Genomic DNA, 15,085 nt, shown 5'->3' with positions numbered 1-15,085 from the left:
TATCACGAATAAAAATTTTAAACCATATGAGGATCGTAAAATGAGCGACTTTTTCTAACGCGACAACATTTTCTAACATTTTCGCGACACAAGTTAATTTAATTATTTATTCTTCATTGATCTCTTCACAAAGCATTTCTGAATCATTCTTTTAGCATTAGATATTAGTCGACATTATTAGTGGTAAGTGAAAATTCCGTAGATTTAAGCAAGACCTGACCCATTGTCGTTGATGCGTGATTCCTGATATGATGCGTGATTCCAGATGTGATGCGTGATTCCTGATATGATGCGTGATTCCTGATATGATGCGTGATTCCAGTTGTGATGCGTGATTCCAGTTGTGATGCGTGATTCCAGTTGTGATGCGTGATTCCTGATTTGTACACGAGTAGGAAAAGTTCTTCGTACAGAGTAAAATGTGCAGTCTCATAATTACTTCGGTTTAAAAATGAAGGAGCTCGTCCGGTAACATAAAGTAACAAATTTTTTTGAAATTTTCTCATGCATAGAAAATGAGGCTTGGACTATCAGTAGGATAAATTAAACGTCTACCAGAGCCAAAAAACTCCTTATTTTATGTCAACTCCATTATATGTTTACAAATTAAGGTTGATCAAATTTACCTAAATATTTCTCATTTCCGTTTGAGGATGATGAACAAAATTAATAGAAATATGCCGAGTATAATCATTTAAAACGATACGAAAATTTTATAGAATGAAAACGTTTTGTAAAACAACATTAATTTTATGTATCAAACGAAAATATGAAACTCACAATATTACCGAATTGTTACAATATTTCCGACTGCATGGGGCAACGTCAAGGAGAAATAGATTCTTGTCCGCAAGGAGGGATTGAATACTGAACATCAATATCAATAACAATAAATATCAATAAAAATCAATAACTCAATATCGTTGAAAAGCCGTTAAATGAGCTAACGTCTAATTGCAAGCTGAAGCAGTAACATTTTTAAATCTTAATCAGTGTAGAGGAAAGAAATCATTTGTCATTTTTAATGTAATGCAAGGCGGTAATATTTGTAACAAAATGATTTGTTATTCTAAGTTTTGTTCGTAATTTTAGTTTAGAGTTCACCGAAAGAAATGCGAGCAATGCTAAGGTTCGTTGATTATTGTTGCGTGGAAAGCCAGAGCAAAGGTCAGTGCTACGTTAGGATGTGATTATGTAAATATATATGTGAATAGATTTGATGTGGACAAATTATGTACATATTTAGGTCGTATATTTATACGTTTTATGTTTTGCTTACTATTATTTATCTATTTCATTTGTTTCTTTTAGGAGAGCCTCATATCAAGATTTAGCCTCATATCAAGATTTAGCCTCATATCAAGATTTAGCCTCATATCAAGATTTAGCCTCATATCAAGAGTTAGCCTCATATCTAGAGTTAGCCTCATATCAAGAGTTAGCCTTAAATCAAGAGATTGCCTCAAATCAAGAGTTAGCATCATATCAAGAGTTAGCCTCATATCTAGAATTAGCCTCAAATCAAGAGTTAACATTAAATCAAGAGGCTGCCTCAAATCAAGAGTTAGCCTAATATCAAGAGTTAGCCTCATATCTAGAATTAGCCTCAAATCAAGAGTTAGCATTAAATCAAGAGGTTGCCTCAAATCAAGAGTTAGCCTAATATCTAGAGTTAGCCTCATATCAAGAGTTAGCATCATATCAAGAGTTAACCTCTATATCAAGAGGTTGCCTCAAATCAAGAGTTAGCATAATATCAAGAGTTAGCCTCAAATCAAGAGGTTGGCTCAAATCAAGAGGTTGCCTCAAATCAAGAATTAGCCGAAAAATCAAGAGTTAACCTCAAATCAAGAGTTAGCCTCATATCAAGAGTTAGCCTCAAATTAAGAGTTAGCCCCATATCAAGGGTTAGCCTCATATCTAAAGTTAGCCTCATATCAAGAGTTTGTCTCATAAGCAAAGCACCTAAGATGAAAGCTGTGAAGTGTCAATGTGTTAATATCATTCTTTATTGATCATTTAATGTGTTACTTTTAAAGTGTGGTGAAATAAAGTCTTCTAATTATGATTCATGAGTGACTTAAGAGGGGGGTTATACCCTAAAATTTTTGGATTTGGCTTTTCCGGTTTTTAGTCTCATCTTAGTGCTGACATTCTGCCCTATCCAACGGTACCATTGCCATCTCTGTACGTTGATTTATGCTTTCACTACAGACCATGAAATGGAGGCGGGTGGGGGAGTTCTTTAACAAATTAGATAGGAACTAATACGCTGCCCAGCACTATAAATACAGTGTTTGCTTGAGGAGCAGCTCAGTAACCCGCTTGGCGCGGTATGAGGAGGTGCGCATGCAGTCGCTCCCACCATCCTTGAGTGGAATCGAGCTGCAGTAACGCTTAGTTTTGTATCCTTGCTACATTGAGTGCTTATTGCGATGTGGGCGGGACTTTGTCGCGCTCTCCTGAGCATTCACACTTATTGTCACGGCAAACCTATCTCCTCCTAGAGTTTTGAAGTTACAGCGATGAGGCATATACCATTCGATTTGTAAAGACCATACATATCGACTAACGCAGCTTTTTTTCAGATTTGTGCATAGTTTAGATTCAAAATGGGGGGGGGGGAGGTGGGAAAATTTGAAGAAAACGAGAAGAAAACGAAAAAATGAGTGTAAAAAAACGAATGCGAAAATAAAAAGTCGGGCTTCGTTACTCCCCTGGTATGGTCTTTACGCATCGAATGATATGCGTCTCAATGTTGTAGCTTGAAAACCCTAGGAGGAGATAGATTTCTACACTACCTCCTTTTTGCCCGTTTTCTATTCGCAGCACGCGGCTGGCCCCGTGAACGTCTGCCATCGAATTCGTCGTCTGCAAAAAGATCTAATTACTAGCTGCAATTCATACAATTGGGCACCTTTCTTGACAAGTAAAATGCATCCTTATATTCTTACAAAATTTCTGGTTTATGTATTCCAACAGTAAACAGTGAAAACATTAAGTTTTGTGTCAGGGTTTGATTTTGACAGTTTTCCTAGCGAATGGTCTAGGACTGGGGCAGTCTGTCATATAATCATATCATAATGGCTTCAACTATTATTTTAATCTGAAAAGTATGATATTAATTGTCCAATTGTTGTCAAGATAAAGATAGAATACATATTACTAGACTTGAAATAAAACAAAGATATGATTACATCGGATTAATAATTGAAACATTACTATTTCATATCACAAACTAGAATTTTTGTTCAGGTATAACAAATTTTTTTAAAAATCTTAATGAACTGAATGACTTCTAATTACAAGAGCTCACAAGAAGAGACCAGAACTACCAAGTCTGAGGAATACTCAGGCAAAATACCTAGTTTTTACGGTAAATGTATACATTTTTTCAAACATCTTTCGTGTTTTTTCTGCCCTTTTAAGTTTATTTTCCATTTATGCAGTATTTGTCACTTCTACTCGCTCCTTTTCCGGACGTTAACTCAAGAATGAATCATTAACTTTTAAACATAAATAATAAACTACAAAATTTCACGTTAATCTGGTTAGAATTCGAATAATATTCATATCTTAGAATGTGAATAAAAACTTGCCTAATAGACTCTTAATTATTCTTCGTACATTTCAAAACATTTCCGAACAAAGAAATGGAGGCAAAAAAGTCAAACGACTGGAAATGACTTCAAGAAATTCGTGCATTCTGTCATTGGCGTCACAAGTGGGTAGGTAAATTGGAAAACCTGCAACATTAATGGGTTAATTGGGAACATACAAGTAACAGGTAATACGAGGAAGTATTAAAAAATAAGGGAAAATGGGAACGCGATGAAAACATTGGGGAAATTTGATCAGGAACTACCTTGCAAACTAGAATTGAAAGGAGATTATCACCTAGACTATCTCAGCTACTTGAGGTAATTGGGATATAATTGAGCACCCGCAAGATAATACTTACTCTCCTAAGAAATTTGTGCTCCACGACCGCATGGAGCACAAGGAGGATGAGAGTGCACAGCTCCAAGATGATGACCCACGGTGGGCGCTGCTCCAGGTGATGCACCGCGCACACCGAGCGGTTCCAGGCAGCCGACGACACCTCCATGGTGCCCGAGGTGTTCGAGCCTGCTGGAGCTTCTGGTGTATAGTTAATGCATGGTTTTCAGGTCAGTGTTTCTCATTCTGGTGTAGAGTTTTATGTATCGTTTCCAGGTCAGTGATTTTCTTTTGGGTGTATAATTTTATGTATGTCAGTTCCCTCGTGGTGGAGGTCGAGGCAGGACGTGTCGGCTCTGTCCTGAATCTCGCTGTAGTTAAACGTTTGTGTGTGACGATTATTGTCTTAACACGTTGGCCGCGATGTGCGCCATATATGTACACGCTGTACTTCTCAGAATCGCGATGTGTACACATGTGGTACATTCATATGAAAAATACATATTTTTATAAAATCTTATTACTCTTTCAAATTTAAAATTTCAATGATGCAATTAAATAGGCATGTTAAGGAATGATTTGAAGTCAACTACTGCTTAGAGAAACAGTTATATTTTCAAATGCAAGTAATACAAAAATTACGAAATTTGTGTCTATTGATGAAAGCAATATATATATCTATCTTAGTATGAAAAGAAGATAAAATATTTTCTTATTGATCTGAAACTACAAAATTGGGTGTTGCCAACATCATTATATTTCATACCTGATTGAAAAACAATTATCGCACTACAGAACATACCGCTGCAGAGCTGCACACAACTTTTCTCCTTGCTATCTGCCGGGTAACTGAAGATATACAAGTTTGAACCTATCGCCCGTACGGCATTCGGGCCAAATCAGCAATCGCGGCCAACGTGTTAATTCAGTGTTCCGGCGGAAAATCAGAGAAGTCAGTAAAAAGTGTAAACTTCTCAACATGAAAGTGGTCGGACACCACAACGTTCCAGTTTCGTTTTTGAGTTGGGTTGGGATAAATCGGACTGGGCAAAAGCCTACACAGTTTCTGTAGCTATAGCATCCAACACGTAAAACAGAGAAAAAAAATTTCACAATAAATAATCGAATTGAAAAAGAGAGTTGAGCAGTATTTTGGAAGTGAAACTGTCAAGTGTGGACGAAGCGCTAGAAAGTCAAGTATGATTGCAGCGCCGCCGAAGTTATTTACGACTTCCTGCCGAGCCTATAAAGCTTTGTGTGAGCTGTTTTTCAGAGCTTTGGGTGTTGAGGTCAGTGATTGAGCTCAGCGTTCTTCCAGCTCAGTTTTTCATACAGTAAATATACTCAGTTGGTTCAGCTTAATCAAACGAGAGTTTCTTTTGCATGTAAGAACTGTGTAATGAGTATTTGCAAAAACTTCAAAGAAAACGAAACTAAGCTTATCGCAGCCATGAAGGAATCGACCTTGTAAGCCTGGTGAGGTCGACCACACCTCGCCGCGTGCCACTTCCCATTCCATGGCAGTTAGCTTTACTCTTGCCTCATCCTCTCGTCTTGACCCATTCACTCACTCAAAGGCCTCACCATCACAGGGAAGAAAGGAGCAGCGATAGTGTTGCGGAAAACACTGTTAGAAGGAGCGGTGAGGAGGGTAGTTCTTGGAGAAGGAGAGACGACCTAACTACTCCAGTGAGTGGGCCATGCGTATGCGACAGGGACGCGTGCAGGGGGCTATAGGTTACCTGCAGGGCTCTTTTAGAGATGAGGAAGCAAATAAAGCAACAGATGCAGCAACTGGAAATAATGCAACTCCAGATGAAGGAGCTGCTGACCCAAGGACGCCTGCCAGAACAGTGCCGCTGCAGGTAAGTTCACCAAGAATGGGAGAGTCTGGCATTCTGCTGGCCAACATCGAGGGGCTTTTCAAACAAAGAGCGCGTCTCAAGATTGGCGTGCTGAAAGAGCTGGTCGGAGAGGGTGGATCTTCATGATTAAACAAACGGAGTCGCATCTAAGAAAACGTATCCTCGATGCAGAAATTGCAATGGAAGGATTCCAACACTACCGAGCAGACCGGAAAGAAGGGAGGAAGAAATGATTAATTGTTCACCTTAGGACCTCCCTAATAAGAAGCACGGTGGATTTGAGAATCGGAATCTGATGGCTTGACCGGAGCCATAGTCTATAGGCCGTCTGCTTGATCAGCGGTAAATTTTAACAAAACCCTAAAGGAAATAGAGACCAGGGTGGCAGGACTGGGTGACCCAGCCTCCAGCCTGATAATAGAGGGACTTCAATCTCTCGTATTCACTGGACAAGCCCTGGCGGCTTGGAGGTTGATGGCCGTGACAGAAGTCCAGAAGCCAAACTAGTGAAGTTTGCTGCGGAACACTTGCTCAGTCAGCAAGACAAGGGATCACAATATCCACGATCTCATTTTTACTAATAAGGAAAGAATGGTAGTTGACGTTCCGGTTGAAGAAACCTCGCTGTCCAGCCACCGCCTGGTGATGGTGGATACGACAATTGAAAATGATACCCAGGCCAGGGTTATGCTCCAGAAGAGATTGACAGAACTTCCATCATCGAAGAACGGATTGGGAGGCAATTTGGAATAAACTTGAAGAAACTGATTGGTAAGAAGAGTTTCACGCGATGAATGCATACGAAATCTACCCAAAATTAGGCGAGAAACTAGCACAGGTATGTGTGCGTCATACCCCGAAAAAACGGGCAACAAAGTCAGCAGCATTCCGGGAGACCGACGAATCCTCATGAGAATGCGAGAAAGCGCAAACGATTAAACGTACAAATAGATGAAATAGATCCACTAGTGATCATATGAGAGAGAGACTAGCAGAGCTCCACAAGGAAACTGAACGTAGGATGCAGGTCTCGCTCAGTATGGAAGAACAAGCTGCCGAGGAACGAGTAGTTGAGGTCATGAAAGAGGACCCCAAGTATATTTTTAGATACGCACAGTCCAAGGCTGAAATATTGACGTCAGTGGGCCCACTGTAGGATAATGATGTCCTTGATATAACCTTGATAATATAAGATAACCATGGCATGTGTGAGTTGTTGGGATTGCAGTTTGAATCAGTGTTCAGCAACCTCCGCTACTCAAGAGAAAAATGAAATCAAAGTTTTCCAGGAACTGCCAGGTGGAAGGGGGTTGGAGAACATCGAGTTTGGACCAGAACATATGAAAATAAGTATCAAAGAACTGGTGACGTTTCCAGCACCAGAACCGGATGGAATTCCGGCGGTGCTGTTGATGAATTGTGTTGAAGCACTGAAATCTCCGCTCACAATGCTCTGGAAAGCTTCGATGATGGAGGAAATTATTACTGAGGGCCTCAAAGCGGGAATTATAACACCAATTCACAAAGGAGGCCCGATGGACAAACCTCAATATTACAGACTATTGACCTTGACCTCACATGTGATCAAGGTTGGAAAGGTAGAGGCCAGGAGGCTTGTCCAATGTATGCAAGAGGCTGAACTGTATAATAATGGACGACATGGTTTCCGGCGAAATTGTTCTTATTTGTCAATTATTGGAGCACCATCACCGCCTTGTTGACTACGAAGTCCTAAACTCATAATAAGGTCATCAGGTCATAAGGTATGGTTTCCAGTTCAGCGATTCTCTTTCTGGTATTTAGTTTTATGCATGGTTTCCAGTTCAGTGATTCTATTTCTGGAGTATAGTTTTGTGTATGGTTTCCCGTTTAGTGATTCTCTTTCTGGTGTATAGTTTGATGTATGGATTCCAGTTCAGGGATTCTATAAGCGTCGAAAGCTGTGTGGGAAGAAACCATAAAAAATAGAAGCCTCCACGATCGCAAATCAATAGCTGATGATGTTTATAACATTCTTGTTAAATGTGTCGATTATGATAATGACGAATGCAGGTGATTAGGAGGTGTGGCTACAAGAAAATGCATTTTGACATGAATAACAGTTAAAGTTTTTCACGCAGCAAGAGCTGCAAACATTTTCAGCCAATTATGCTCATTGCAAAATTACCCAGCAACTGAAGTTCACTGCAAACATTACCCAGTAACTGAAGTGAAGTGCAGGTTATAACTATTTGTCGTCATCACTAGGCCGTGATATTATTCACGCTCGAAGGATTGAAATAATAGATTAAAGGCTCACAAAATGCGCGTTTCAAATTTATCATCAAGCTATGTGACTTGGCTCCAATTCGCGACCAACAATCTGAATAATTTTTCGAAAAACTCACGGTATTGTTTAGTTGCCCAACTCAAAGCGCCCACCACCAATAAGGTTCACGTGTTTTGAAATTTGTTTCGACATTCAGTTTACAACTACAACACTACAACCACATTAGTTGACATCCACCATTCAAGTTGACACCCACCGCTCCAGCCGAGAACTACCACTCTATTTGACACCAACCACTCCGGTTGCCACCCACTCTTGTTAGCATCCATCACCCCAGTTGCCACCCCACACTAGTTAACACCCACCACACTAGTTGCCTCCCACCATACCAGTTGCAACCATCTAGTTAACACCCACCACACAAGTTGACACCCACCCTCAACCGTCCCCCAGCTGACGCAGTGTGCGTCATCGTCAGCCGCAAGCATGACGGCGCTGACGGCGGTCAAGACGTCCTCGTCAGACGAGCGCGTGTCAGCGAACGCCTGCGTCACCTCGTCACGCGTCGTCCCGCTGAACTCGAGCTTGTTTGAAAACGGGCATTAGATTTAGTAATATTGCAGTCGAGAAAGGATAAATTTAGAATTTATAAATTTCGATTAGTAAAGCTTCAACTGTTTTCTTTCAAATTCTGAGTTCGAACAAATTTAAAATAAAAGAGGCGTATAACTGGCTGCTGACGTTTATATACGACGTGTGTGCGACGTAGACATATGGTTTTTATAGCGGTGTTAGCGTTGATTAGGCCGTTGGACCTGTCACCAATTCTTAACATCTCAGAATATTCAAAGCTTGCTAGGGGCCTCGAACACGTAACTTGATAGTTCAATTTAGTTTTGCTTAACCGTGCGGCCACCTTGCCAATTTGACTAGAACTGTATGTAGTAGGTAGCTGAGATCGAACCGACAACTCACAACTCCAGCCTAGCTATTCTGAACTGTAACTACTGGGTCACTCGGTCTTCTGGACCATCACATAATCTGAGGTTACTGCACTTACTGCAGTGTACTGCGAAGAGGGGCATAGCCGTGGGCCACAAATACGTGGGCGCTTTTTGAGTGTAATTAAGTTAAAATTTTTAAAACGCACCGAATAGAAGGCACAACATACAATCTTACTGGGTTAATCTGTGGCGTAGCACTCGGCCGTGATCTTGTCGGCAAGTCTCAACTGCTTTCTGAAGAGGATGGTCTTTGTACCAGCTTATGCCGCTAAATTCTTCTACATTTGATTCCAGACAGTTTGAATTTTCTTCCTCCTTCGCATCCCTTTTACCGTAGAGGCCATAGAATCTGCGAACAAGCCACGAGTCTTTCTTCTCAACGCTTGATGATCCACGCCTCTCAGGAGGTTGATTCGTCTCAGTAGTACCATTAAGATCATGGCTGTCGTAATTGGTTTTGTTCAACAATTCAGAATTTTCAGTAGAATTCTGTGGATCATTCGCTTCGACGACGTCACTTTGGGCGCGTGTCGTTGAAACATTGCAAGTGTTGGAACTGGTCTCAAGATCGTGTGTTTGTCTCTCTGGCATTATCTCGCTGAACGGAGACATGACTTTCGAATCTGAATAGGCAAGAAGAACGTTAAAAATAAGAAGAATGTCTGATTTTCAGTGAAATTATGCTTTCAACAACCTATATGTTTGAAAATTTGATTATTTGACATATAACAGGCATTATGGACAATAATAGCAGTCTTGGTCTTGTGAATAGATGTTTGAATTTCAAGTTTCATATTTTTACTACCTAATTTTTTATTACAATCGCAAAATGGGCTCGGATCGGTGCAGTTGGCGAAATTGGGCTTGGATCATTTCATGAAAAATCGGAAAATTTTGTTAGTTTTAGACACAAAATATTTTCATCCAATTAAATATTGCAAACATGAAGATATCAAACCCGAACCATTCTCACTTTCTGTTCTATAGTAGATGAACTCGAAAGGGGTGTAGTCGTGCAGTTCTCGGTTGCCGCCAGGAAGAAGTGTGATGTGCTTATCCAGGGCTCGGCAAGCCAAGTCAGGGCGGTTGCTGATGAGCCGTGCAAAAGAGTCACAGGGTTTTATTTTATTATGAACTTCTTCTTCATTGGCGGTGAGAGGCTGCCGGATGTTGCCACAGAATTGTGTGTTGAATGCCACGTTGCACCAGTTGCTCTCAATCACTGCTTCCAGAACTGCGGACCTGAAAGCCAATAGCTTGGCCTTCTGTTGCTCGTTACCCCTAGAGAATAAAAATTTATTTTAATTTAGTTCAGTTTCGTTTAAATTTATATTCTTTACATGAGCTTTTTGTCAATAAATCGTTGTCAATGAGAAGGAAATAGGTCTGCTACGTACATTATGTAACTCTGATAGAAAATTTGCATAGAATAACAACGTGAAGTGTGTTATAGTATTCAAATTGAGGCTGGGCTTCATGCACTTAATTGCTCTATTACCTACTGAGTCTCAGATACTGTGAGATCTTACACCGAAATAACATACTTTTATATAGTTTCAATAAATTAACGTCTAACATACGATTATATGAGGGATGCGCGAAAAGACCTTGGTTTATTTGTGCTGAAAATTTGTGAGTTAAATTGTTATGCATATAAATACAGATAGAAGTAGTGCTGAAAATGTACATACATGTCTATTTCTTTCATGCTTTTCTTAAAATATCCGTGAAGTCGAGTTGAGAATTCCTCATCCTTGTCATCCTTAGCCATCTGGATGAGCAGGAATGTGAAGAGCTCGCCATGCATGCCGGCGAAGGCTTTGTCCACTGGATAGTGGCCGTTTTCAGCTTTGCTGGTCAAGTTCTCTTTGAAATTCTGATCTCCCTGCGAGAAAAGAGAACTCAACTGTAAATATTCAGCTCACTGAATAGGAAAATCTGTTTAAGGTGTTAACGTATTAAACCCTAGCTTCATGAAAGTACCCACGGGTGAAATGGGTGCATTGTCACGGTTAGCGTCTTGATGACGAGAAGGAAATTGCGTGAATGACATCATTTTCCCACATATAGTTGAGCCAAAATGTCCTATATTGAAAATGTTTGGAACGATAATCTCATTATTGAATTAGTAAAAACTTAATTTTCACTCACAAAAGAGCTTGTCAATAGAAGCTTAGCGCACTCTAAGTGACCGTGCTTGGAGGACAAATGCAGAGGGTGAACTTTCATTCTTCGGAGTTTGATAAAATCTTTTGACCTTGCTGAGCGTAGCAGCATTTTCAAACAGGCATCGTGTCCTTTTTGAGCAGCAATGTGAATTGCGCTTTCTTGTGGTGTTGTGAATTTCAGAACAGGTTTTTTCTGAAGAAGTGAGCAGAGGATGTCATGAGCTCCGAACTTCGATGCCAAGTATAAAGGAGTTTCCCCGTGTTTGTTGGCCGAGTTGACAACGTCTTGAGCGCTACGTAGCAACGCTGTCTGTACCTGTCGTCGCTCGTCTTCCTGATCGGACATAGCTCTACCTGAATGCATTATCAGCAAGTGAAGTGGGGTGTTATCATCGCTATTTTTAGAAGTTTTACTAATTTTTGTGTTCCTTATCAGAGCAAGAGCAGAGGAGTAACTCTCTCTCACGACAGTGAGGTGAAGTAAATTGTTGTTCGCAGGATCACGATATGTTATTAGGCGTTCACGGAATTTCTCATTATCTGCCATTATTTGGATGTTCTTCAGTGATTTTGTTGCTGCCAGTTTTACGAGTTCAGCAACAACGTCATCACTCAATGCATCTGAATCAGTTTTTTGAAGCATGTATGAAAAGCACTCTTTTCTGCCACAAACGGATAAATGTAAAGGAAGATTCCCATCTTTGTCTTTTATCAAACAATCCGTCTGTAGTCGTTCAACTATATAGAAGACAACACGTTCTAGTCCTTTGTTTAATGCGTAGTGCAAGGCAGTTTTCCCCTCTACACATTGGAGGTTCGCATCGGTAGACTTGAGAAGCTTACAAATTTCCAGAAATCCTTGCTTGGCTGCGAACATGAGCGCTGTTCGTCCATGTTTTGTGCGCATGTTCACGTACTTTTCTGCCCCTTCCTGGGCGTTTGTTTGGAGATTTTCGACGTCTTTGTCCGCTGCTAGGAGTAGCTTAACGCATTCTTCTGAGCCGTATTGCGCGGCGAAGTGGAGGGGAGTATGTAAGTTGCTGGTTAATATTCTTGGGTCTCCTTTCTTTTCGAGCAAAATTTTCATGATTTCTGGACGTCGTTCGATCGCCGCAGAATGCATTGCTGTGACCGACTTCTCGTTCTTTTTATGTATAATTTCTTCAGCAAGAAAATCTTTAACGTTCGAGCACAGCTTAGTGCGCTCGTATTTAATTATATAATGTAATGGAGTGTCGCCTCTCTTGTCCGTTTCTAAGAGCATCTGTGGAAATTTTTCAATGATTGATTGAGAAAATCCGTCATATCCTTTTTCTATGGTCAAGTGTAGGGCAGTTTTACCTCTTTTGCTCCTAACTGAGAGAGTTTGATAATCGACAACCAGCGAAATTTGTTTCAGGTAAACAGGAATGCTTTTTTTGGGCTCCGTGTTGGTCTTTTGCTCGCTGTTACTGGAGTCCGTTTGGCCTAGCAACTTCTTCAGTTGTTGTAAGTCGTCGCATTCTATTGCGTCTGCAAGGCTCATGACGTCTTCTTCTGTTTGTCTGAAGAATTAAATAATTAATTAATAATATTAATTTGAGTTCAAACTTGGTGATTTAGTAATAATCTAAGTAATATTGAATTCTTAGACTATTAAAGCTTTTTTGGAGTACATTTAATTCTATGCTTCTCAATCCTGAATTTTTCCTCAACCCGTCTGAGGCAATGTGATATCATATAGTTTAAATTTTTCTGATTTTAATGTGATCTCATTTTTAATTTGAAAATGCCTCAGACGTGTTTCAGAATAAATAATTTTATAATAAATTTTAGCTTAATTTGAACCACGTTTAAACAACACGCGACATTATAAGCTAACAGCTCACAATTATTCCTGAACTTAAACCCGCAGAATCATCATCAAGAAAAATTACTCGAGCCACAGAGAGAACATTTCCCTCCAAGCAAATGACGGTGGAATAACGTGGATCACGAGTTGATATCGTTGAAACAACGTTTAACCAGAGGTGGGCAATAGCGCGCTACATTTTCAGTAGCGGTAGCGGTAGCGGGGCTACATTTATGCAATTCTAGCGGCAGCGGTAGCGCCCGCTACATTTAGAGCATACAGCGGTAGCGCCCGCTACATTTAGAGCATATAGCGGTAGCGGTAGCGGGGCTACATTTGAGCAATTCTAGCGGCAGCGGTTGCGCCCGCTACATTTAGAGCATATAGCGGTAGCGGTAGCGGCCGCTACTGAGTCATTTGTTATGTATTATAGTTAAGTAGTTCATAGAGCTGGAAAGGTGTTCGCGTGGTCAAGGTGGTAAAGGCGTCGAATACGTCGCGGAGGATCTGCGTTCGATTCCCGGAGCTGCCGTCAACGTTTGCAGAGTAGCGGTGAGTAATTCGAGGTGTATGTTTCCTCGATAATTGAATTTGTTAGTTTCTAAATAACGTTGCTAAAGTCAATACGATGTGAATGTAAAAAACCAATGCCAATACAACCTGTCATTGCAAGATTGAAGTCTAGGTGATTTCAGAGAGAGAAAGTAAAATTTTTTAAATCGTTGACAAACGGTAACGCGTAACTGCCGCGTACATTACCAGAGCCGCCCCAGAGCGGGCGTTGGGCAGGTTTGAGCCGGCGGTGCTCAGTGAGGGCTGCGTGTCGGCAGGACAGAGCACACCTAGGCAGGTACTCAGAGGTTAATTAGCGCCGCTACGCGGCTGGCGATATCGTCTCTAATGCGGACATTCCTGCTCTATCGCGACTCTGTTGCGCCTCTACACCGGCGACAGCCTGTTATATTCCCTGCCCTAAATTTTAACTGGATGAATTATCATCAAGAAGAATTACTCGAGCCACAGAGAGAACATTTCCCTCCAAGCAAATGACGGTGGAATAACGTGGATCACGAGTTGATATTGAAACAACGTTTAACTAATGCTATTTCATCGTCAAGTTCCGGGTGGGATATTACACTTATTCTCACCTGTCCGGTGGCGAGAGGTCGTTTCCGGGACTGCTGGTGAGAGGCGTGATCTCCATCTCGATAATCGTCTCACCAGCCGATCCCACATTATTGCTCATATTGAGCTATTTTACACTGAATCTGTTTATTATTCAAACTAAGATGTTAATACCTTATTCAGGGTAACACAAGATATCAAGCTATAAAGAAATGTAAAAGACTGAAGCATTATGGCAGCTCAGGATGTAAAAGAAAATGAACAAGATCGTCAACGAATTCAGCGAAAAATTGTGAAAAGGCTCAAAACATTTTCTGCCCTTAATAATATCCTATGGAGATGCTTGAAATAGCAAAATTCTTTTTCTAATCAACCATCATTTTGTTGATACTAAATCTTTTGTATTAAATTTCGACCAGGGTAGTCAAGTTCATGGGTGAAAGCACTTATACAGTAAAACTTCGGTTAGCGAAGGCCTCGGTTAACTGAGAAATCGGATGAAGACAAAGAATTTGGATAAAAAATTACCTCTTTTAACAAAAAAACAACTACTGCTCCAAGACCGGGCACGTAACCCAGCTTCCGAGACGACATGACGCTCTCTCCAGCGGTAAATTCAGCTTTGATCATAAGTAATCTTTATTGGTTCTTATCTATCTTATATATTAAATATTGGGCTCTGTGTGTATATTTATAAACCTGAGTCATGCCTCCAAACAATGTTATGAGTAATAGCAGTGCGATAGGCTATAAGAGCCTAAACTTGTTTAATGGCAACGTTCCTAATGTATTATTGAAAAGACTTATAAAAATGGCAGAAGCAACAGACAGGGAGGGAGAGGGAGAGAGAGGGAGGGAGAGGGAGGGAGAGGGAGAGAGAGGGA

At 40.6% G+C, this 15,085-nt stretch overlaps 2 protein-coding genes across 2 annotated transcripts; both read right to left on the bottom strand.

The window, feature by feature from the left end:
• Window positions 1-2,427: 2,427 nt before the first annotated feature.
• Window positions 2,428-9,158, bottom strand: LOC125177944. Its single transcript, XM_047880689.1, has 5 exons — window positions 9,144-9,158; window positions 8,516-8,657; window positions 3,962-4,128; window positions 2,802-2,871; window positions 2,428-2,462 (listed from the first exon to the last, which is right to left on the bottom strand). Exons 1-5 carry the CDS (start codon window positions 9,156-9,158, stop codon window positions 2,428-2,430), a joined length of 429 nt encoding a protein of 142 aa, XP_047736645.1.
• An 81-nt stretch (window positions 9,159-9,239) lies between these two features.
• Window positions 9,240-14,404, bottom strand: LOC108677873 (ankyrin-1). Its single transcript, XM_018166177.2, has 5 exons — window positions 14,225-14,404; window positions 11,229-12,789; window positions 10,769-10,962; window positions 10,051-10,358; window positions 9,240-9,700 (listed from the first exon to the last, which is right to left on the bottom strand). The coding sequence occupies exons 1-5, from the start codon at window positions 14,320-14,322 to the stop codon at window positions 9,249-9,251; spliced, it is 2,613 nt and encodes an 870-aa protein (XP_018021666.2). The 5' UTR covers window positions 14,323-14,404; the 3' UTR covers window positions 9,240-9,248.
• Window positions 14,405-15,085: the final 681 nt, after the last annotated feature.

The sequence above is a fragment of the Hyalella azteca genome, unplaced genomic scaffold (assembly GCF_000764305.2).
Source record: "Hyalella azteca isolate HAZT.00-mixed unplaced genomic scaffold, Hazt_2.0.2 contig679, whole genome shotgun sequence".
Classification (NCBI taxonomy): domain Eukaryota; kingdom Metazoa; phylum Arthropoda; class Malacostraca; order Amphipoda; family Hyalellidae; genus Hyalella; species Hyalella azteca.
The sequence above is the reverse complement of the archived record's forward strand: the minus strand, read 5'-3'. Positions and strand labels throughout refer to the sequence as shown.

Excerpts from the sequence above, each read along its gene's own strand:
- LOC125177944 (XM_047880689.1), bottom strand. Across the intron at positions 4,129-8,515 it reads CTGCGTCAGCTGGGGGACGG|GCTCGAACACCTCGGGCACC; the intron begins TTGAGGGTGGGT and ends AAGCTCCAGCAG. Across the intron at positions 2,463-2,801 it reads AGAAAACGGGCAAAAAGGAG|GAGAGCGCGACAAAGTCCCG; the intron begins GTAGTGTAGAAA and ends GTGAATGCTCAG.
- LOC108677873 (XM_018166177.2), bottom strand. The coding sequence starts at position 14,322 with ATGAGCAATAATGTGGGATCGGCTGGTGAGACGATTATCGAGATGGAG. Across the intron at positions 12,790-14,224 it reads GACCTCTCGCCACCGGACAG|ACAAACAGAAGAAGACGTCA; the intron begins GTGAGAATAAGT and ends TTAATTCTTCAG. Across the intron at positions 10,963-11,228 it reads TTCTATTGACAAGCTCTTTT|GGAGATCAGAATTTCAAAGA; the intron begins GTGAGTGAAAAT and ends CTTTTCTCGCAG.